Source organism: Platalea leucorodia (genome assembly GCF_965183815.1).
Source record: "Platalea leucorodia genome assembly, chromosome: 9".
NCBI classification, from domain to species: domain Eukaryota; kingdom Metazoa; phylum Chordata; class Aves; order Pelecaniformes; family Threskiornithidae; genus Platalea; species Platalea leucorodia.
Window position 1 is genome coordinate 37,251,314 of NC_138831.1, and position 25,913 is coordinate 37,277,226.

The 25,913-nt window shown below is 35.0% G+C and overlaps 1 protein-coding gene across 1 annotated transcript in view; it reads right to left on the minus strand.

The window, feature by feature from the left end:
• Positions 1-25,688, minus strand: part of UNC13C (unc-13 homolog C) — a gene marked incomplete at its 5' end in the record, with an annotated part of 185,159 nt that extends 159,471 nt beyond the window's left edge. Inside the window, 3 exons of the mRNA XM_082321495.1 lie at positions 3,941-4,005; positions 4,538-4,560; positions 22,724-25,688. Of these exons, the coding sequence (XP_082177621.1) occupies positions 3,941-4,005; positions 4,538-4,560; positions 22,724-25,688 (3,053 nt within the window). The remainder of the gene's footprint in view (positions 1-3,940; positions 4,006-4,537; positions 4,561-22,723) is intronic.
• Positions 25,689-25,913: the final 225 nt, after the last annotated feature.

A 25,913-nucleotide genomic window follows, 5' to 3' on the forward strand; every position in this document is an offset into this window, starting at 1 on the left:
GCACCATCTGTGTACCATTAGCAAATCTCAGAATGGATTAGGCCATGTGGTAAAATTATCAGTCTCTGACATCACTGCCATCAGGCAAGCAGTGAATTAATACAGAGCAAGTCTCTGGAAAAAGTAAACCAGTACTACCCTAGATTCATACACATGATGAAAAACCCAGCTGACCTCCATGTACTTTTCAAAAATACTGAAAGGATGAATTCTAAAGTGTCTCATCTTCAATAAAAGATGAAAAATAAAATGAAGATGATATTATTTGATACTGGCATGGAAAGAACAGGAAAGATGGAGCTTTTGCCTCTTAACAGAGCAGCAGCATGAGAAGTCCCAGGAAAACTGTATTTGGTCTTTGCCTGTTTTTTCTCATCCTGGCTTTTCTCTCATGCAGCCAAGTGGAGATCATTGCAGAGAATGAAGAGTTGCAGTCTATGCCATGGACTTGGGATGTGTTGGTGCATGTGAGGTGGGTTCACGGCACTGTGCTATGAGAGAGAGGGAAGAGTAAGGCAGAAAAGAGGCAGTTGAGATATTTCTATATAAAAGCAAGGTATCAAGGGTTGTGAGGGAAAGAATCTCCCCTCACTTCAAACTGCAACACCTTTTGGGGAGAGTAAGAGGGAAAAGGAGTCATAGCTAAGGCTGCAGCCAGTTATGCTGGCAGTGAAGAGGCTGAGGGATTCTAGAATTTAGGATTAGTTTTTGCATGCAGGAGTAGAGTAGAAAGTGTGATTAAAGCAGAGCCACAACAGTCTTTGAGATGTCAGGGTTCTTCAGCTGAATGAGAAGTTAAGTTAAAATTGCATCACTGTTTCCAGGGAGGCCTAGTGAAACAGAAGCTTGCATAAAGATACTGCAGACAGCAAAGGGAGTAGAGGCCCAGTCTAAATTTTGTTAGCAAAAGAAGTAATGTTTAATCTAAAAACATGAGCTACTATTGAGCTACTGTCAGTCATTTGAAGTAGTTCTATGCAGTGGTTACAGGATGTCTGTACAAGGGATTGACACACCTTATTCTCAGAGGATTCAATATTTGAATTTATTCACCTGTGAATGGAAGAGAGGGCATAAAGAGAGCAACTTCTGTCTGTATAGTCCTTGTCAGTGTCAAAAGGTCTCCTTACTTCTATGAGATTGTTTTTTGTGTGCAATGCACAAAAAATAAGAATTCTATACACTCTTGTACACTACTTTTCTAAGTTCTGCACCTATTAGGAAACTGTAATTAAGTAATTGGCTATGGAAAGTAGTGCATAAAGCAAGACTGTATGGTCACATGCAGCTTCCTGCATGCATAGATACCAATACTTGATTGTCAGTACCTATACTCACAGAGTCTGCTTACAAAATGCTATTCCTAAACTACACATTAATTAGATGTTAAACTGTTTCTCTTCTGGTTTTGCAGATTGCAAGCAATATGACAGAACGAGCTCTCTTATTAAGCTTACTCATATGGGTGGCAAACAATAAAAGGTAACAGAGCAAGAAGAAGTAGGTTACTTAAGGGGAAATAAGGAAAAAAAGAAAATCATATGAAACTGATAATTTTCCTTAAGATTTTGGTTATGTTAAGAAACAATTCTCCAGCTTAAACAATGAAAGCCCAACCACATGCAGTGATCAAAATTGGGTCATAAAAACCACAGATGATAAATCCAAGACAGTTTTGGACTAGCTTTATTTTCAGTCTCGGATTTCTGATTTTTCTAGAGAAAAAACACGTTTCTTATTATTCTAAGAATACAGCATTGAATGTAAATATACAATTCTGCACTGAACAGCACCTATAAAAGTATCTGAGAATGTCAATTTCTACACTGCATTTCAGGAATTTGAACTCATTTTGATGTTAAATATTGTTCTCTTACTAGTTCTGAAAACTATGCAGCGACCTATACACCAAACTTCTAAAAAATAGTTGTTGAAAAGTATGAACAGCTTCCTGCTTTTTTTTTTTTTTTTAAATACACAAAAGCCAAAGTTTTGTGCCAGGCATACGCACTAATGCTTCTGAGTATGATCATTCTTAGTTTCAGTAGACCGCAGCTTACTGTGTAGTTTTTAAGATGTCAGATTCCTGCTCCTCAGTGGTGAGGTACATTAGCATTTGTGGTGCCTCAAATCATAAATTACTCAAATCTGAGGCCATCAAAGCCTATGAGTAAAAATGAATTTACACTGCATAGCACAAAAGAGAAAAGAAGGATATACCTTCTTTGCAGATATGACAAAGAGAATTTGAGGCAAATATCAGAAGCTGCCTGTGTCGTGTCTTCTGGTTCTGATATGCATTGATTTTTTCAATGAAGAAGCCACCAAATATAAATTGTCATACATCAAATCAAAAGGTTATTGTCGTAATTTGCTGGCACAGTTGCAATGTTCTGATGAAAGCCTTCCATGATTCCATTAGAAGAATAATGTGAACACCAGCATAAGGAGTTTTAGTAAATGTTTTTGTGGCTAATACATTGCTGAAAAAGTATTCAAATCAGTAATCCAATCAAGAGAAGCAAAGTTGCTTCAGATGCGCTAGCGTCATGTTGACAAACAATATAATTCAAACAGAAATACTAACGTTTTGCATTTGGAAGTCAGGAAAGAAAATTCACAGTACTTATATTCTATTTTTAAAATGTAGAGAGATACAGTACTTAGAAAATCCCATTCAAATAAGGAGTAGTTGTTTTGACACAGTAAGAAATACTGCTGATCAATATACAAGGGAAAAGACATACTTTCAACCTTTTCAACCTTATGAGAAAACTGCAACTAATCAAAATGAAAGCAATGTATCATTTGCAAGCCAAGAGAAATATACTACAATTTTATTCTAATGCCAGAGATGAAGCTAATAAAAAAACCCACATCAATTATCTCTTTCAATATTTAAAGTGTTTCACATTGCATTCAGCAACTAATCCTGCACAAATATGGCCTCACACTTTTCCAGCAAATCTGGTTTCTATGAGCTGGAAAAGGAAGAAATACAACACTTCAAGGTGTGACAAACTATATGGAAACTACCTAAGCCACAGTAATGCCTGAGAGTGCTCTTAAATTTCTTTAAGCTTTAGCAGTAAGTACAAATGTTACCCTGACTACACCTTCCACAGCCGCATGTGAATTATATTAAGCAAATTAATACTATTAGTAACTTTTAGGGGGAAAAAACCCAAAACATAGGAATCTAAATGGAAAAACTTCATAGTGTCTAGATTCTGTTGTATAGCCTTTAAGATATACAAATGAGAAGATGGAAGATAAATGAGATAATTTGATCTCATCACTGTGTCTTTGTAACAAAGCATAACTATAGCAAACAGTGCTTATATAGTGCACCACCAAGAGGATAATATCCCTTTTAAATAGTTAACTAATATAACTGATAAATTTTACCAATGGCTTTTACTTTTTTTTTTCCTTTCCAAATTGAATAACAAAAAAGTATTCAAAATAGGAAGGAGAGATTTTCCTCAGAGGAAGGAATTGCTAGAACTGGATGTAAGATAACTCTGTCTGGAGACAACCAAACAAAATGTACAGGTTTCTGCCACATTCACTCTCAGCAACTGGAAGATCTTTTCCCCTTGACCTTTCAGATTTCAAACATTAGACTGATAATATTATATTACTACACATTTACTAAAATGAAGACATAAAATCAAATTGCAGCTTCAAAGGGCATTTTGTATGCAGAGAGGTAAAAAAAAATTGTCATCCAGTTGACCTGTGCAACTGAATTGTTGTATTAATTTCTTAAAAATTAAGGACTCAAAAAGTTAAAAGAGAAGACATACACAATGAAACTATCTTCCTTTTAAAATAATTCAATTTCTTTTAAGAACAAAACTTAGAAAAAAATACTATAACATTATGAGACTAATTTGCAGATATAAATGACAAAATTCACAGTCATATTGGTACTTACCCACTAAATGCCTGGACTGCATAAAGCTTGGAAGTATCCAAGGAACTTCCACTTACTATCCGAGCCTTTAATAAAGACCAAAAAAAAGTGCAGTTACTCAGTTGCTCTTAGTAAGTCTTGGACAGAATTTAACTGCATCAAACATGTAACACCTAATATGAAAATGTTTAGCAGGGTCAGCTCCAGGCCAAAGCTAGAGTAACTATTGCTTCGGAATACATTTTGGTAGCGTTCAGCAATTAGTGAAACACACTGGAAGAACCCATGGGAAGATAAGATATTGCTTCCCAAATATTGTTGTCCTTTAAGTCTTATAGTGTATGCAGTGTAGATGATAATTAGAGGCAAAATTCCAAGATATCATGTTTGACAGTAGCAGACCCCTGTGTTGGCAATTATGATAAGCACAACAGTGAGGGTTATCCTGTTTATAAATGCAACACATTTGCAATACACTCAAAGGAGAACAAAAGAGTGGAAAGCTGGGAAAAACATGCAAATTTCACAACTAAAATGAAGGAACCAAACAGGTCAAATAAGTCACAAACAAACATCAAAAAAATACATGATCCCTATAGTAAATACGTGATTTTAAACCTTTTCATCCACAGAACCGCTATCTGAAAGAGAATTGGGAAGAAGGGGAATATAGGTTAGACAAAACAGTCTCTGAGAAAGTATCTCATGTTATAAAAAACTGACACTGTTTTAATCTGCTAATGCAGAGCAGAATCCAAGTAACACCTGGGCTTAGCTGTATCATTGCAGCAAGACCACTGTCACTACATTTTAAACAAGCAAAAAGATCTTTTCAGTAGATAATAACCCCTGCCACTTACACAGGACTCTGTGGACACCATATAGTTTATATGCTGTATCTCATCTCCACATGATTTTTAGGTTTTTGGTTTGGTTTTTAATACTTTTTTAAATATTAATGAATATATTTTAATATAGTTGCAGTGTTCAAAAAAATAATGCTCTATTTTCAAGGAAAATGAGTGTTTCTACTAAGGATATTTAAAAAAAAATAAATCTCCTAAACTGTTACTGTTCTATTCTACCACTGCTATTCATAGAATGACAGAAATTACCCCCCAAATGCCAATATAAGAACTACAATTGTGAAAGTATAAGAAATTATATATATCTATATATATAAAATTATAAATTGCTTAAGGCAAAAAGTGATGTATTCACATTTACTATCAGACAGAAAATATTTGCTGACAGGAAAAGCTAACCTTATTTTATTGTCTTGTCAATTTAAAAATACAAGTACATTCAAAATTCTTTTATATACCATTCCACCGATAAGTGTCTGTCTTTTTTGACACTTTATAGTACACAGCATACATGAAACTGCATTGTTTTAATTGTCACCTTACTGATCTTTCCATTTTTCCTCCCCAATTGGAGTACACATTCTACAGGCCCTTTAAATAGTTCAGGTATTTTTAAGATGTTTGGAGATATCCCACATTACATACATTACAAAATGATCATTTATACCTCAAACATATGCCACATTTCATTTTTAAACCAGTTTATCTACAAGAAAACAGCACATTTAAACACATATATGAAAAATATATTGCCAAATGTAAAGGTGCATACGGTGTAGTACCAACACTCCAGGGAACCAAAAGGCTCTATTATGGCACTAATTTTAGAAGCTACTTATGTGATCAAAGCAAAGCACGTACACAAGAACAGGCAGAATTAGAAACTGGAGATACATTGTTCAAAACATGTTTTACCAGTCAAATTATATCTGATTTTGTATTACTCATAAAGGTTAAAGAGGACTGAGCCACCTGGTATTAGCAATGTCGCAACACCAAATTTGAATCCACAGAAAATCCAACTATGCAATTTTGTGAGACCACAAAATTTGCCATTTTCTTATGCTTGACTGCAGATTTTGGCTTTTCTTTCACAGCTATTGTGAACAATCCTTTTGTTCTACAATGAATTAGTTTATTGTCCCAAGGAAAACTTATGTTTTGAGTTATACAGAATATTAAATTAAAACTATTACTAATAGTAAATTCCACAATTTAGTACAAATGGACCAAGCACATCTCTGTGCACCAACAATATCTGCTTGCCATGAATTGATTCTTTTCATGTATATTGATACACATTCAGTTCTTCTCCTGAATATAAATGGACATGGTATAATTTTTTCTTTTTACTTCTTTTTACTTCAAAACTTCTCCCCCCGCCCCCTTCAGAAATACTAGAATTTTTATTTTGCTTCAGAAATTAATTCTTGACTAAATTAAGCTATAGTGTTTTAGTTGTCAAATTACCCTTATTTGATGAGTGGATGTATAGAAATGAGTTTAGTCTTTACATTTTCTTTTTTTTTTTCCCCTAATGTATTTGTGAAATGTATTTGTCTGACAACATCAGATATGATTGGCTACTCTTTCTGCACAAGCATATAAAGAAGATTTGGATGACCATATGATCCTACTTTCCCACTCCAAAATTATTACAGCATTTTTATAAGCAGGGTAAATAGCAGAGCCAGGAGTAACCAGATGACTGTAAGCTGGGCTGGCTGTGGAAACAAACTGGGATATGCTTTCATGAGGTCTAAAGGAAGTATGAGGAACAGTTAAAACCGAAGTGCTGGAGCAGCATCTGGACAGGTGAATGAGAGGAAAGGCAAGACAGGATATACCAACAGGAGTCTAAGTAGGAGAGACCAAGTTAATTCTCAAACTTATAAAAAAGCCAAAGTCCTAAAGATGAAGAGAAATTTGGGGACTGAGGGAAATTTTAGGCAGGACATCATTTGTAAGGTAAGACGCCTCACCATAATCTGTTCATGCAACCTACACCACCTTTCTAGAATATCTAATCATAACAATACATGTAATACTGCCATTTAAAAATGCATAATAAATCCCAGTATTATTTATATGAAATGCAATTTTAAAATAGTTTGCAGGTACTTTGCTACCAGCTGCCTAAAGAACCATATGAATTATATGTTTAATTCAGTTTGTTTAGAAGGTTGTATTAAAAAATATAAAATTGTTGAGACTTGTCTTCCACATTAAATGGAATTTTGTATTTCAGAGCACGAGAGATGAACATATGAAATTTTCTTTACCTCTCTTGTGTTTCAGCCAGCTTTATCTAATTTCACTACACTTCCTTTACTGGAACCTAATTTTGCCTAAATTTAGGAATGAGAGTGACAATCAAAAATTAGGAAGGGAAAAAAGTATTACGTGTTTGGTTTAACTTGTTTTTCTTTGTAGTTGCTCCTTAAAAAAAAAAAAAAAAAAAAAAAAAGCACCAGTCTAATGGCCTCTTTTCTCAATAGAAATTGCATAAGGCAGACAACTGATGCAAATTTCTGAAAATGAGATTTTGAGAGCATCTCTTTTTTGTAAGAAATGACTGCATCTTCAGAGTCAAAATTAGTTTGAAAACTTCATTGTTTACTGCTTCTTCTGAACTCACCATGAGTGAAATAATCTGAACTGTGGAAGTGTTCCCTGTGTGCATGAGAGCACCAAATCAGGAAGTGTACAGTCACCAAGCAATTCACTTTGGTAGTCATTAGGCTACCAGAATAGACAGCAACATTCCTTGATGTAGATAAGAAATGAACTATGATTATGTAAGAGATCACTGAATGTATTTTCAAATCAGGGATACAAGGCTAGACATCTCAGATTATACTGCTGAATGACAATGATTTACTTAAAACAGCTTATCTTCATATAACTCTTTTCTGTCATCCACACATTCTAATGCAAACAACTAACCCAGAAAAGTTATGAATGTACTAAGAACAGTGTAAACACTGGTTCATTTAATTAACTCTATGGGATACTTCCTATTTTATTTCAGTTAGTTTGTTTCTCCTTAGATTTTTATTTTATGTGAAAATTCACTACATTATGAAATTCCAGTATAGTCTTCATGTTATGCCTCTATACCATATGCCATTTTAGATAACTGGAGGGTATTTTACTAGGATTATAGGAAAAATCCATGGAGTGATATTGCTCCATAATTGTTGCTATTTCAGCTCAGTGCATTCCATATACACACTTGTGTAGTGGAATGATGAAGAGTAGGATGGTCATCTAGCTACTTACTAGTGAAAATTATATTTACAAATGTCAAATATTGAAGGCAAAAGGAAAATCCCCCCCCCCCTTTTTTTTTGGCAGTCTCATAGTTTCAAGCTCAATTATATTTAATTACGTAACTGGTAAAAAGAGGAGAAAACTGTTTTAACTTAGTTAAGGATACTGTAGTGGTAAAAGGTTTCTGTTCATTTAAATTTATAACAATTAATACCAAGAAGAAGAAAAGGTAGAATATCATTAATTACAGCAAGGAAAGCATAATGATCAGCTATTATATCACATTTCTCCAGATAAGCTCATTTTCTATGCAGAATTCTTAAAAGCTGATGATAGAACAAAAAAACTTTAGGAAGGAGAGGACAATCTTAAGGGATATTTAGCAACCCATATTTTAAAATGCTCCTGCTAGCTAGAAAGTTCTCTCCAGCTCCGCACCATTCTTTACCACTTATCTCTAATCCTCCTCCTTTACTACCACTCCCTAAGCCTCCCATAAACAGACATAAACCTTTATGTAAACAAGAAATTAAAAATATTCACTAGTTAAAATTAGTCTTTAAGGTTCCGTTAATAAGAAGTTCCAGATATTAGAAGGCTATATAACATTCAACATACTAAATCCTTGTTTCTGTTGAAAATGGTTCACAAGTATCCACTGAGGTAAGTTAGTCCGCACATGGGGGGATATGGCGGGGGGGGAGTTGGGGAGTGGAGTGAGAGGGGCTTATTTGGCATTCTTTCAGCCCCCTCAAATAAGCCCCCAAGTTATTTTCTTCCACATATGAGTTTAAAGGTTTTGAGAAGGCTAAGTAAAATTTCCAAGTGTTTATTAACGCTGCATAATTACTATTCAAACTCAGTCCCAAAGCTAATAGATCTTACAAAAGTTGAACTTCACACTGTTATCAACTGTTTTCAAATTAACACGTTGTCTGATTTATCCATTTTTAATAGCAATGTTGCCACTTGTAACTTACCACAAAACACAGGAATTCATCATATAAGATAACTAGTTTCTATACCCAAACTTCCTAAGAAAAAAGAAATCTCTAAAGGATGCTGAAAAGGCAGATTCTTCCAGCATGAAAGATAAACTAGCAAGAAAGATATAGAAGTGAAGACAGACCTTTGCTTTTGTAGCTTATGATATGACCAGAAATACAACTGGACAATAGTCTCATCAGTCAGCAGAGATGTTTATATCAAAGAGGTTCAGAAGATTTCCTGCCTCCCCATCATAAGCATCCTTCAAGCCTTATGTCATTATTTCACTCTTGCATTTTTCTGAGCAGCAGGACATCATCCTAGTACACTTCTCTTTCTTTAATGATTGCGAAAATTTAGTTCACCACCCCCTGCCATAGCACAAGAACTATAATAAGGTTGTAAAAATATAAACCATTAGGAAACCCTAGGATTAAAATGGTATTATGTATACTACCTTGATTTTCCGCTCTTGTAAGTGTACATAATTGTATAACACCAAATTGGAAAAAGATTTAAAGTTTATTATTCTCTCAAAGTACCATTTTAATCTTTAATTCTGCAAAACAGTTGCAACAACATCAAACTGACTGATAATTACGTCATTCCTGGAAGCAAACGCCTTAGACATAATACTTCCTGGAATTAGATAACAATACAGCTGTTCCATAGAAATAACGTGTAAAGTATCCATAGTCAGTACTAGTTTGTAGTATGAGCTGGACAATTCTAGTTAGTATGTATTGCTAAGAAAGGGAAATAAAGCATGAAAACCAGGGTCAAATAAAAGGAGCACATTAAGCTAGTAGATTGTCTGTCCAAAACAATAACACAAATTAAGCCATGCCAAAATAATAAATGAGGTACCCAGAAGCTAATATTATCACTACAGAACAGAATATTAGAGCATGTAAGCCTACAGGATGTTGTTTTGCTGAAGCATTTTCTAGGAAGATACACTGTAAAATGCTTGAAAGATAATATTAAAGCTAGCGCATCATAAGAGATGAGTGATGCTTGTCTGACAAAGAGAAGGTCAAACTTGAATAAAGCCTGCTTGACAGGAGAAATAGAAGAATTGCTGCTAGCACTTCACTAGCAGTGATGTAGAAAAATTATTAGTGGATACATTGAGAGCCAAAACAGGAGGTCAGCTTAGTGAAGATAGAAACTGCACTTGTGTCTATCAATAAAATGGTCTGTAAATCTGAAACAAGAGGATGTGCTTTAAAAACATCTCTGGTGTTTAGAAATTGAGTCCCATTAGACTTCTAATGCCTTTTGTTTTCTATTGTCTATCAACAGCTACTAGATACTTCTACCAACTTCTGAAACTTACCTCTAAAAGAATAAATTATTGACTATCAAGAGAACTATTTGATTATGGAATGTGGTACGATACTAGTGCTTCTTAATTTTTGGTGGTCTCAAAAAACTACAATCCTCTTGAAGACCAGGCTTTCTCGATAGTCTCTGGCTTGTCAAAGTGATGGAAGGGAGTAAAATGCAGAGTGCATTTTAAGCACTCTATTCCAACCCCAGAACACATCAGAATAATAAAGCGTACAGTATCAATAAAGGATAAAGAGGCATATTTTAGCTCTTTTGATAAAAATGATAACAGTAAATGGAACCAAATAATTAATTACAGCCTATGAAAGAAAACAGATAACTGATTATTGCAAATCTTTCCATATCACACAGCCAACATCACCGCAAAATATTGGACTTGGACTGCTATATCATGATCTTACTTGCAAGTTGAAGTCCCAACCATATTCCTTCCAAAGAAATCCAAGCAAACACGTACTTGGGTTTGACGCCAACTGTGACAGTAGTCCCTCAGGACTCAAACAAAAGCACGTTCCTTGGTGCTTCTTGCACTGAACATGGCGATTTCACCGAGACATGCAAGTTGATTTGTGCTAACAGCATAGGCAGAAGTGACAGTAGGGAAGGAATGTTCAATGGCTGCCTGGGATATAGGAGCAAGCTGCTGACCATCTTGGGCAGCAAAGAGTATGCGTGCAATAGCAAATAGTTTAGTGCCATAAGAGCAGATCAGAAGGTCAAAGCAGTGGGTGCTGAAGACTCAAGTGCCCACACCACAAAAGTTTCGGGGGCATTTACTTCATACCAGTTCTATTTTTGGCCATGTGGACTGAAAGCCCATTAGTTGCTGACCAAACCAGGTGTGATCTTGGAGAGCAACATCTGCCTTGGTTGCATCGGTAAAATATCTAGATATCACACTCAGATATTCCAGTGGTCAAACCAAATGTGGTGAATTGGGAATACTGAGGGATTTGCTTCGAAAGTGTACCCCTGTTGTAAAATAAAATGCTAATGATGTACTAATGGCTAATGTGCTAATGGCTAATGCTAAAATGCTACTCACATAAATATCCTACTGTTAAAGACCAAGAAAAATATATACACCTAGGATCAAGAGCAAAGGAGCAGAACGTAATATCTAGGAAACAGTCACATATTTCACAGGCTATGATGTTCATAGCTGCTGTTGGTATGAAGTTGTTGCTCCTCCTGTGGAGTTGTATCCACTTCCTAGCCACAATTTAAGCAAGTATCTAAAATAGTCTCAAACACTTTAAAAATTATCTTCAAAAAGCCCAAACTAGGAGACTAAAAAATTTAGATAAGTAAGACTAATTTCAAGACTTATAGTAGTGAAAGAAAAAAATGACTCAATGTATAATTGCATACAGAATAAAAAGATTACATCAGCCAACATTGCTTACTGAGATAAGACAAGGAAATCAGATTTTGTTCTGTTGATAAGCAAACTGGCTTAACTGATATGAGAGAAGGAAAAGACTTGAAATACCAAAATGCTAACATGATTTTTGAAAATTGTTTTTCATGACATTCCCTATGTAAGCAAGATAAATACAGTAAAGGTGAAATTGGTAGAAAATAGCGCACAGTTGTATTGTGATATTTGGGAGTAATACTTTTGGCAGAAGTATCATGAGGGGTATCAGTCAATATCATACAGGTTGATTTCAGCCAATGTTCTCAGCAAGTTGGAAGACACTAATCTGGAATGGGTTGCAAGTATTAATATACTATTCCATACCATATGACGTCATGCTCAGTATATAACTGGGGAGAGTTGGCCGGAGGGCAGCGATCGCTGCTCAGGAATGGGCTGGGCATCGGTCGGCAGGTGGTGAGCAACTGTATCATGCATCACTTGCTTTGTATATTATTATTGTATTATATTATTATTATTACTACTGTTACTATTCTATTTCATTTTACTTCAATTATTAAACTGTTCTTATCTCAACCCTCGAGTTTTCTGACTTTCACCCTTCCAATTCTCTCCCCCATCCCACTGGGGTGGGGGGAGTGAGCGAGTGGCTGTGTGGTGCTCAGTTGCCAGCTGGGGTTAAACCATGACATATACTTGAAATTGAAAGCATTGTTGATGTAGTATTAGTGCAAAAAAGGCTACTGTAAAATTCTGGAAAGTATTAGTATGTGTCATATGTGAGACAGAGATGACTCAGCTCTATGGGCACCTGTTAACTTCAGCTGAAGTTGTCCTTCCAGGTTTTGGAATCACACTAAAAGTAAACAAACTTAATAGAAAGAGGATGACAAAAGCCAGAACAAGCAGAGATTCATAAAACAATCTGTGAGCATAGACTGAAAGGATTTCATTTGCTTTGTCTTATTGAGAGATAACTAAGGAGGGAGGTGGTGACAGTACTTCAAATGCATTAAAGAGTATAGCAGAGTAACAGGTTTTTTTCGTCCATGGCTAATGATGTTAGTTTCATGTTAGATGTAAAAAAAAAAAAAAAAAAAAAAAAAAAAAAAAAAAAAAGCAAAAATGTATGCTTACTCACAACTACAAAAGACACAAATAGTATTCATGTAGCAAATACTATAAAGCTCAATATATTTTGTTCTGTAATAGTTACCTTTTTTTTTTTTTAACTGAAGCAACTCAAAAAAGTCTCAAGATAATTCTCATGAAAGTAAAGAGCCTGACCTTCTTAACAAAACATAGAAAAGATTATTTTCCCCACTGTTAGCTTTTATGCTATAGGTAGAGACCAAATCAAATTACACACTGTTTGTTTCAGCTCAGCTTGAAAGTAATAAGTTGGAATAATTATGCATAAACACCAAAAAGATGCACAGATGTTAAGAGATATAGACTGGTACACTGGAATTCAAAGCCTGACTTTTGGTTCTATCGGACTTTTTCTATCTGAAAGAACATGCATAAATCCTTCTGAATTCCACAATCCCTTTTTATAGTTAATAGGAAATGGCATGTCTCCTTGTCCTTTGCTTTTATTTTTTTTTATAAAAGAAAATTTCAACCAACATGCCTTTTAAAGTTCCCAAACAAAATTCCACTACTTTATGTTTGCAGTATCTTCCCTGCCTTATGGATGCAGAGAAGCATCAGCTCTATCCTGTTTATGCCTAATGGAACAGGAAGACTTACAGGTTAAGACTAAAAAACACTTTAGTTCTTACTCATCCATTTTATACATATTCTTCTCCCATAGTTTATTTTAAATTTGATAATAAGTTCATTGTGTCTCTCTCTCCTTATTCCATCTTGGTATATATGCAGCTGATGGACAAGAATTCCTTCATTGAGGCTGCAATTACACTGGTGATACCTAGAGCTATATATAGTTTATGAATCTGTGATAGCATTGATAAATCACTTGCTGCTGTTTGGCTTCTGATCAAGAAACCTCATTTCTCAAAGAGAAGAATCAGAGTCAAAAAGATGTTTTGCCACATCACATCGCTGAGATTCCAGTGTAACATAAACAAGTCCACCTAGGTTCAGCAGTCAACTCCAGAGAAGCTACTAGCATATCAGCCAGCAGCTTGATCTTTACCACTACTTGTTTCATGAAAACAGATCACAGTCTTTTCTGTGTTCAACAGGGTTTTCTTTTTTTTTCTAGTTAACTTGTATCTTTTTATATACCATATTCTTTATCATAGTATCAAGGACATTTTTAAACAGCTCTATCAGCAACATTAGAAGACACAGGCTACCTGGAAAACCCTCTCCTTACATAGGTTTTAATCTGAAAATTAGTAAAATTAGTGGAGTGAATAAGAGTTTTACATGTGGCAAGTGCAAAGGAAAACTCTCTTACAAAAATGGTATGTATTAAACAATATAAAAGAACAGATGTCTGTATATATGCATCTATGTTTTTTGCTAGAATTATTTATATATCAATCAATCCTGTCTTTATTTTCAGGTTTACCAAAACTCCTGATCATGTGAGCTATCTTAAGAATACTCTCTACTGATCAAGGATGCAAATCTCATGGTTGACAACGTTTCATCAGTTTCAACGATAATTTTGCATCAGCAGGAACTGGAGAAGTTTCAGATATTTTCTCCTATTTAGAGTCCCAGGGAGACAATTCTGTAGATGCTCCGTTGATCACCTGGAAAATGTGCATAAAGAAAAATTCTGGCACATGTCCCCTGAAACTAGTCAGAATTTCACTTTGGCAGCAAAACAGAGAATTTTTTTAGTTTCACCCTTTATTGTAATATTCTACTTCCCCAATAGATCAGAGGAAAATTTGGGCATATATATGAACTCATGTTTTCCAAGGCATTGCATTTTTTAAACACACATCTAGATATTTTTTCAGCCAGTTGCTTTAACAAGATTCATTTTATCTTGAAGCTGCATTATAAAATGATGCAGTGTTATTTCTGCTTCTAAAATACAATGATTAAAAAAAAAGACTTAATTATTTTAGAAATAAAAATAGAAAATATTTCTTAATCTTGGTTATAAAATATTGATTTGCATTCATTTCCATAGCAGAAACAGTATAAATAAGTCCTTGGAACTGACATTTATGCTCAAGTTTTCTCTTAGCTCTAGCGAATTTATTTTAAATCTTTTTAAGCACAAAAAGGGCAGGTAAATTGCATGAGTATTAATCAATCTACATTAATTATAAAGTCGGTGAAAATAGTGTTAAATAGTCTCCTGTTCTCATAAGGAGTACAGTAGTAGAGACTTTCTTCTTTTATGAAGGAAACTAGCAATTTTTAATTAATTACTTCCCTAAAAAAGGAAGACATTCTCTAAACAGAATTGGTTTGGGATGGTTTGTTTTGTTTTCTTTTTTTTTTTTTTGGTTTTGTTTTTTGTTTTTTGTTTTCAATAAACAGCCAAATATGATGATGTCTGCTAAACCTTACTGCGTGGGGGTTTTGTGGTTTGGGGTTTTTTTTGTTTGCTTTGTTTTGGTTTGGGGTTGTTTTTGCATTTTTGTTGTTTGGTTGGTTTTGGTTTTTTTGTTTGTTTGGTTGTTTTTTTATGATTAAACAATAGGTATAGCTATTCCATCAAAAGGGCATCTGAAAACAATAGAATTTTTTTGGATTCCCAGACTGTTACACAAGTGTATTTGTGACACACATTTTCCTGATGTAATGTACACCAATTCAGTAAGAGTTACTACACTAAACTAAACTGTTGATCTTCAATTTATTTGGTTACTATGCTTTTTTCAGAGATGCAGCATTACAATCTAAGATTTTTCTGGCAATCATGAAGCCTGTAACTACAGAATTGAAATACAATCAGCCGTAAGAACACTACTATCTTTTCTAAAAGACATATTAAACCATTTTAAAAATAATTCTTTCACTTAATGTTGCTAAAACTTGGATTATTTTTTTAATAGATCTTGGAAAAAAAACATAACTTCTTGTTAATAGATGTTTGCTTTTATTTGAATGGTAAAAGTCTCTAACATGATGATCACTGCTCTCAGTATAATTTTCCTTACTCTAATCCCCCTTTTGATGGACTAAACATGTAGTAGCAGCAAGCAACTGATGCAGACCATCCTTCCATTAACTCCTAACTTTAGGGTAGGTGGTGAATGTAACTACTTGCTCTTTCTTCACAGACAAAAGATAGATACATCATCTTTATCATTAACTGATTAGATTTCCTCACATAATTTTTCTAAAGCAACGTTTCTTCAATTCTATTAATCTCAAGCTGAATGGACTGCCATTTACTGTCTTGAATCTCTGATATCCCTTTTCCCCATCAAAGGACAGAAGAGAAGTAGGAAGGGAAGGGTATAAAGACTTATGCCTGACTTTAGAGTGAAAACAGTGTCAAGAAAAAAAAAAAGTATAGACTCTTGTGTGCATGAAACACAAGCATATGCAAGAGAGACTCAGTCAAATCATCAATTCCTACCCACATAATCGGAAAATGTATTTAGTTTCTCCCCACTTCAGCTTCTTACCCCACTTTTAAAAGTTAAAATATTTTTAACTTTAAAAAAAAAGTTAAAGATATCCATTATTTTGTTTACCTGGCCAAAAGGCAGGCACAAACATGAAGTTAGGAAAAAAAAAAAAAGTTAGTTGGAAAAACTGGTTGATTAAGTTCTTATTAATTAAAGTTCATTGTCATCCCCAATACAGCACCAAAATAGATTCCTTAACTTGCAATAAATCTTTTTTCCTCAGTACCACACATCTATTCAAGTGTATAGCAAAGGCATCCATTTCTTCCCCAGCCTGTTTACACAATATATCTGTTCCTTTGTCATCGTCTTCTGATGTGAATATGGAAGGGAATTTACCTTGATGAAAAGTCTCTGTAATCTACCTGTTTACATTATTTACATATGAAGAGAAGAGCAATAAGTGAATCAGCTTCTGTTGAAAAGCATTATGTCCCCAAAACCAGCTCTTTATACCTTATACATTAGGTGAATATATATGTATACATATTTTTAAACATTGCAGATCAACTGTATCAGCCACACAGCATACACAATCAGCCCTTATATTAATGAAGTCTTTTATCACTCCAGGTTAAAAAAACAAAAACAAAAACAAAAACACAACCAAACATCTATTAGGGATATGGTAGAATACAACCAAAACTTTCTATCACTGAATACTGTGGTTTCAATATTTTGAAACAGAACAGAAAATTTTGGGGCTTGGTATTACCGTTAACTCTTATTAACTAAAAGTGTTCCTGTCTGGGCTATTCTTTCACAATGATGCAAAGACTAATTTCAGTATACTCATTCATTAACTTTTCTTTTTCCCATTAGACTATGCCTGAGATTAGAAAGATGAGAAATGCCATTGGGCTCAGTGAAAGAAAAGTATCTCAAAGAGATCACATAAAAAAAAAAAGTTTAATTATTTTGTACAGGGTGATGCTGAACTCAAAGCAAACTTAAAGTGTAGCCACAACTCTGCTTCAAGCCTGCCAGTGGGGGCTTCTAGTGAGTGCTTACAGTGAAGTACACCTAAAGCCATATAAAGTATTTCAAAACTATATCAACTTAAAGCTGCTTGTTTAGATTTAATTACACCTAAGCCTTCAATAGTGCCACAACACCATTATTCACTAAAGGATAAGTATAAACTTCAGTTTGTATTTAATTTTTTAACAAGAAAATACTTGAAGAAATGAGGTGGTAATGACAACAGAGGGGTCCTATAGATTTCAAAGAATCCCCGCAAGACGACAAACACTTACTTTTGTTATTATAATGGCAGACTGATTAAAAAGGGGAAAATGTGACCGTTATCAACAAGCTCTTTTATACTGTGGTATGAACAAGACTGGCATTAGCTGTCACTGCTGGTCAATGAAGGAATTAGCAGCTCAATTTAGCATAATACATACAAATATACATGTTCTATTTTTATTAATTGCTGTAGTATTTTATACACTAAACTAGAATTCTGCGATCTGACAGACATACTTCCCTTACCCAATCTGCACCAGCAGCCTGAGAAGGAGCTTTATGCTTAAGAGAAAAAACCTGCAAACCCAAACACAATTCACAATATTTTAATCAGTCAACACAGTTAGCCCAAGCAACTAAGAAATAAGATGGACTATACGTCTACTTTTCATTTTTTCATTTCTCTTTCTACAAACAGTGGTCCTTTCTTAAAGCCCACTTCCCAACACAGCTAATGTAGACTGAGTGTAGAGAACTCTTTAATATTTAAAAGCAATTTATCTTCTAACAGGCTTCTGATTTCTCCATTACAGTCACCTTCAACCAATATGTAGTTGCCGTGACCAAGGTAATGTTTTTATTTATCTTGTTTCCACCTGAAAGGCTATAAAATGACTGATTCATTTACTAAACAATACCAGATCAATTGATTTTCATCTGGGCCACAGCACTGATCTTTTCAAGTTCAAATCCAAGACTTATATTCGTGTAACAAAACTGGTACAATACTCTTAACTATAGTTATTAGTTACTAGTAACTGTGCACCTACACAAGTGTATTAAAAACAAACATGATGGAGGTAAGACATAAAGGAAACAAAAGCCTGACTACCACAAGACAAGGTTAGATTAACTCCTAAAGCCTACACTCTTTGGGAAAAGACAGATGACTCGGGCAGTTCCAGCAAATAGTTATTATAAAACGGCTAGAAAATCTGTCAAAATAAGAAAATATATACTTGTTTCAAAAGAGTGTAGTTTGAATAGACAGAGTTTGAAATATGCATTAGTAATATACTTATTGTGATGACAGCTTTTCTTAATGTGGAACCAAATGACCACACTGCAAGGGGCGTGCAGTAATACATTACTGGTTCCTTTGGTTTCAAATGTTAGCATCACGTTTCCTCCTTCAGGCATATACAAAATAAGGCTCTATTGATACTGATCTCTAAGTTCTGTTCTTCAGTCAGACACCACTAAGTGTAACACAAATCCTTCCTATAAAACAATAGAAAACCCACTTTCATCCACAGGTTAAAGAGGCAACTCCCATCGCTGACCCCTGTAATCTGACTTGCCACTGTATCTATGTATAGAACAAGATGAGTTCAACCATCTTGATACCATAAACAATCTACAGGTTACTCTGTGGCAGAAAATTCAGACCAAAGGCTTTTTAAAATCTGACCAGTCACCACATGATCAGTAAGATCTTCATCAACTAGATCAAGAAACTATTACTCGTAAACTACCATTCATAGTTTGTGTTATCATTAAAAGCAACTCAGAAGAGTGCATGCAACTCTAGAAGCTTATCCAGAGCAGTAGTTTCATCAGGAGAATGATGCCTATTCTAAGGCACCTGTAAAAGATAACAAGATAGGGATGGAATGAAAGAAGCCACTAGGGGAAAAGAAAGCTAGAAAATAACAAGTGAGGACTGGGACAATGAATAAAAGGGTAAGAGTTTGTATGCTGGATTACAGCATACAAAGAAACAAACCACTGGCTAGCATTTCTCTGATATTTTTCTAAAAAGCCATCAATCCTTTCATTAATATACATGCATCATCACAATGCCTCTATGTCTTTACAGAACTTTAAATTCGAGGATTACTCACATCTCCTCTCATCCATATACCCTATTACTTTCATTCCGGTATGTCTCCAAAAACACGTTTTAATAAATAATACATGAGCAATCAGTCCACAGTGTATTTTTTTTCTCTCCAGCAAGAGAGAGAGAATAGGACTATCCAACGGGGCTCTTGTGCACTAATGAATTATTTATGTTCCAAAGTTTCAATGACCTTACCTCATGTGTTACTAGAATGAAAATCATACCATTCCAAACCTTTCCTTTGTACTAAATTGGAGAAATAATACTACTGTATTATCTGGCTGTATCTCTGGTTGGCCAGATTTCTGTCTACCTGCTCCTGCCTACATGGAGAGACAAAACAATTTATTAAACAATAGGTTATGCTTTGGTTATACAATGAAGATTAATTCAAGGAACTTTATCTGCAACTAGTACTTTTCCATCTGCAAATAAGAAACCAGAAGTTGACTGTGGGGTAAGAGAGTAAAAAACAAAACAAAACAAAACAACACAACAACAAAAAAAACCATAACAGTAATGTAAACCTGAGATCAGCTATTAGTCACTTTTCTTTAAAGTTATTACTGCTCCTGCAAATATTAAAAAGAAGATATAATACCCCAAACTACTATTTCTAAAGAATTCTCTGGACATGCATGAATTGATACGTAAAGAGAGAAATGGTTGTAAAAACTGAGAGGCTGCAAACTGTACATTTTGTGTGTTTTGTGGAACTCCTTTAAGAACTGATTTACAAAATGTTGTTTCCTTTACTAAATTGAAATTGCTGTGTAATTCAAGTAATAAACAGAAGTTAAAGATGTTTTATCTTAGAGGAAAAACTGACATAAAGAAGACATCCTTCTTCAAAGGCTGCATACAAAAGTATTAAAAAAATTATTTCCTTATCACAGAACAGTTGAGGCTGGAAAGGACCTCTGGAGGCCATCCTGTCTAATAACCTTGCACAAGCATGGTCACCTAGAGCAGATTGCCCAGGACCATGTCCAGATGGCTTTTGAATATCTCCAAGGACGGAGATTCCATCTGTGGATTCCATTATCTGTGAATAGACTGTCTATAATATCAGTCATCCACAGCTCACTGAAAGTAAAGTCAAGAAAGATTTGACTGCAATAATACCGCATGTCACTCAGCAGAGGAAGTTTTTCAGGTAATATATTCTTTTACTAGACTACTCCAGCTAGGAAATATATTTTGAAAGTTTTAAATTCTGAAGAATTGTTAGGTGTTCTGCAGACATTAAAAGGTAAAATATCATATTCATCCATTAGATATAAAACATGAAAGACTATTTGGTTAAAAAGCATTGCCAGGTACGCTACAGGACCTGAAGATACAGTTGTAACAAACCAGTTAGTGACTGCTGAGGCAGAATCCCCGACTGAAACACGTCCTCCCTCTTGGTGTGGAAAACAAAGTGTGAAAAGAAAACAGAACTGCTACTCAAGACTCAATGCATACTGTTTTCAGAATAATCTGACAAGTAGTGTTGTTGCAGCAGTTCATCTGTAACATCTTATTGGATTCCCCTCTCCCTTGTTTCAGTGGAAACAAAATGGAGATCCTAGTATGACATCTTAGAACCATGCAGATGCTTTATGCCCCATAGACTAAACCCAATAACACATTTTCATAAACTGGCTTAGGGGTAAGTTGGCTTCTCTGTAAATATAGTAAAAGAAATGCTTCAGTAATTCGGAAGAAAAAAACATCAATAGACTAAGAGACTGAAAGATGTCTTTCACCTGCTGGGTTAAATGAAGAACAAATACATTTAATTCATAGATTTGATTGCATGAGAAGTAACATCAAAGTTAGTTCTCATTTTCTAACAGCCTATGTTATCTAATAACATAGACAAATGTACAGACTTTAAATAGTAGAACCAATCTGGGTTTCACTATTTTGGATCTTCCCTGGGTGCTTTCTTTAATTAGGTCCTCAGACCTTTATATTCATATTGTACAACAATGACCAACTAAAATGACCGTGGTCCCCCGATCCCATGCCTCATAAAATCATGAAACGGTCATGAAAATACTAGCTATTGCTAGCTGTTTCTTCATACATACACTGCCTAGTGTCTAACACAGTACTGTAGAAAAATATCTGCAAAATGCAAGTCTACAATCTAGTGTCATTATTTGAATGTAAAAATACACTTTAAAATAAACTTTCATATTAGCAGTATTTAATTGCTTGTGTAACATACTTTCAACTTGACTATATGTTTATTGTAGAAGTAGTTGTCCATGTACAAAAGAAACTTTATAGTAGCTCAAGCTTTGGATGCTCATTACTACTAAACACAACCTATGGCTAAAAGCACAATTCTTCATCTTTAAAATGAATGTATCAGATGACTATTTTTTCAAGGCAGATAAAGAATACAAGATTCAGTCAAGGTGACAATTACCATCTGGCTAGTTATGGTAATTATGCACTCTCAATTAAATGCACATGCAATATTATAATGTTAGCATTACAGTGTATGTTAATATTGAAAATCACCATATTTGTGTATTACTAGAGGTATTAAAGTTATGTATATGACTGTCTGCTTTGAAGTCTGTTAACACAGAAGATAAAGATCATGAATAAATCTGTGTCAACACACTCTGTGAGTTAAGTTCCTTTCTACCGCTTCTTCATACACAGGTGCTACCATTTACACTTTTCTCTTTCCTCCACACCCTCCTCTTCACTTTTTTGGGACTGACTACTTGGTTGAGGGCTTACTGGGAGTACAACCAAGGACAGAATTGAAATCAGTTTAGACTTGCCCTCTTACAAGTACATAGCAAGCTATAGGTTGCATACAGGATGCAGAACACTGCTCATCAGATTGAATATAGAGCTAACTAGGCCTTGAAAACTGTTAAAGGAAGCACCGTAATATCTGAACACTCTGGATTACTCCTGTGAATATGTTTATAAAGCTATAAGAAAACCAAGAACAGTGTACTGTTTAGTTCTTTTTATAGCATTTAAATCTTGTGAAATTTAATTTTCAAGTTACTGCAATTCAAAGCAATACAATTGCTTATAAACATGTTTGACTAAATATATTCAGAAAATTCCTTCAAAACAAACTTGTAAAATTTTAGTCTTTTGACTTCCACAGGACTATTTCGTCCCATGAACAGACCCAGCATAAGCAGAATTTTTGTCACCAAATTCAATGGAAGCAGGATCAGGTACTCTACAGAAATCAATGTCCAACTCGAGTAAGAACAATGTTTTACTTAAAAGACAATATTAAAATACTGTTACCTCCAGCAAGGATCTTCTCTTCCAAATCATTCATTTGTTTCTTGTATGCTTTTAAAGCAGCTTCTTTAAATGATGGTCGTATTCTTTTTTTCTTTGGAGTTTCAGTAAGCATCTCTGGGACATTCTGATTTTCGTCTTCCCTTACTTCTATGTTAGCAGCTGTGTCACTTTCAACTTCCAATATCTCTTCACTGACCACACTGCCAAACTGTGTGTCATATTGCTCCTCTGGTAGTATTGCATATGGAGTTTCATATGAAGGCTGCCCCAGTTCATATTCTTGGACCTGCTCACTAGTTTCACTACTATTAGTTCTATTTTCTAGTTTAGCAAGGACTTGTTCCATTACTTCTACATAGTCTGTTTCATTTTCACCAGGTGGTTCAATTAAGTCTTCCTCATACTCTGCTTTGTAGCAATAAGGCTCAGCATAAACATCAGAATCAAGTGTTGTACTTGACTCATTTGCAGTAGACTGAGATAAAGTTCTAAATCTTCCCATGAAAGATGATCCACTGTCTTCATACCCACTTAAACTTTGTGTACTTCTATTCCAGACTACTTCTAAAGCTGACTTAGCACGTTGAAGCGTAGATCCAAATTTAGGAAAGCTGAAAGTCTTATCAGAAAGATCTATGCTTAATCGGCTATGCCACGATTTAGGGGCTGTTTCTTCCGAGTCATCGCTTGGTAGTTCACTCTGACTTCGGTACATCATAGGCAACCTGTTTTGATTCTGATATGGGGAGATAGAATTTGTTTCCTGGTAATCATCATATTGACCAGTCCACTGACGTTGTGATTCGCTATCAAGGCCTGGACATGATGGAGAAGTACCATCAAGGGTAAAATCATAGCTTTCAGTATCATACTGGAGGTCAGAACTTAGGCATTTTCCAAAATCTGTCTGTTGATCTGAAGGGCTGCTCATATCATATACAAAAACTTCCTGCGTGGATGAGTTTAGGTCCAAATCTGCCCCTTGCTCCAACTGATTCCAGTCTTTCCACGGGGAAAGATCATCATGTAAAGAAAGCTGAGAATCACCATAGTGGCTCCTGTCTCCAGATGCACATATTATTCCATTGCTTACTCCACTGTCAACAGTTTCTGTGTTCTCTACTTCATTTTGCTCTGGATACTGTTGCATACCTTGGACAAAAGTCTGATCCTGGGAACTGCCATACCAGTTTATAGAATCATCTTGCCTTCGCTGCCAAAGTTCTCGATCAGAAGAAGACAATAGTGAACTGCCATTTGTTCTGCTAAAATACTGATTCTCTGAAAAATCCTCAGAGTAAGACTGACACAATTTTGAGAAATCCGACTCTGAACGGCTAAGTTTTGGTGTTGCAAAGTCATTCTGTAAGTGCCATAGAGGAGTCACGTCTGAATAATAGGTCTTGGATTGTTTTTCCATGTTGTCAAATTCTGGTGACTGATTGCCATAATTTCTTCTGTTTGAAAAGGTGTTATTGTCAGCAGTTCTATTAAGGTCTTTAGTATTTGGGGATTCAATACTCCCCTTTGTAGTGCTTGTTTTTATTTGAAGTGCTGATTTAGATATCTTTACATAACTGTTCTTATTTATATCTGATTCCAAGTCTTTATCACTGTCAGGCGACTCCCAGTCATGCATTTTAGCTTTTGTCTCCACAGTTAAAAGCTTCATATCCATACTCTCATATGTCTGAGAGGAAGGTAGTCCTCTTTCTTTTTTGTCTTTTATGTCATGGGAAAATATATCTGTAGAAATTCCAATGCCAGTTCCCTTAAGTTTATAAGACTTTTTTAAAATCAAGTCTCTCTGCTGTGATGATTCAAAGTAAACAAGAATGGGTCTTGGCTTTGCATTTGGACAGTCTCTTTGCTGCCCCAGTCTTTGGGCAAACTCAATTTTAATAGTGCTCTGTGCCTCTGAGAACCCCATTTTATCTATTAATATTTTGTAAACTATGCTTTCAGTTTTTTCAAGCCTCTCTTCAGGCACATTTAGAAACCTAAGACTTGCTTTGTTTCCTGGATGGCCTATCTGCTTAATGTAGTCGTGTATGTCCCGAGTTTCTCTTCTGGACTGTACAAATCCAGTTCGCAATTGTTCAATTTCATTTTGTACAACTTCTACACTACTAGAAATTTCATCAATTGATTGTTTCAGAGCATTAACATGCCCTCTTAATTCAGAGAGTTCTGTTTCAATTTGACTTATTCCCTGAAGCTCTTTAAAGATCATTTCCATAACATCATGGGTTTGACTAATACAACCTGTTGAACTAAAGCCAGGTTCAAGAGTATTTGATTTCTGGTGACGGCCAGTTCTGTCTAGAGATTTACTTCTTAAACCCCATGTTTTCTTCCATGTACTTAGTTCTGAGTCTGATGAGACACATTCTTGGCTCTTCTTCCATTTCCTTAGTTTTCGTAAAGCTCCCAGCTTCAGTGTGTGTAAAGTGCGCTCTCCATCAGAACTTCCATCAGATGGTGCAAGGCTGCTTAAGCTTTTTCTGTTGCGTCTCACAGGCATTGTGTGTGACAAGAATTCGTTTTTCTTGCTACTACTTTTTACTTCACTTAACGATTCAGAATATGAGCTGTCATTTGAAGACAGATCTTGAACTATATCTTCGTTATTATTGTTTGTTACAAAAATATGCTTTTGCAGTCCATTGGCAATAGCAACTCTGTAACTGAATGTTGGAGAAAGTGAAAATTCTCTATTACTTTCCTCTTCTTCAGTTGATAAGTTGCGAGCAGATGGACACTTGGCAATCTTTTTAACAGTGCTTTTTAAAGTATTTGAAAATCTTGGATTCCTCGTTTGTCCAATCTGAGTTAAGTCTTGTTCCTTTTTGCTCTGACAACTCTCTTTCCTTTTTGTACTATTTCCCGATTTCTTTGTAAACATTCCTTTGCAAATCTTATATATGTAAGATGAGATCAGGCTATTTAAGAGGGCAGAAACCATGGAGTGTAATTTATATTAAGCTGTTTCCACAAAACACAATTTTTGATCCAGACAAGTGTGTGTATCTCCAACAGGGTCATCAGCAAATATTTCATCAACAGAGACTATAGACATATAAACTACTGATGTTCTGGTATCATTTGACAGAAAAAAAAAAAAAAAAAAAAGTCACACATCTGCTTGTTCGAAACCAAATCCTGAAGGGGTTTTGTATGTCTTGCAAAA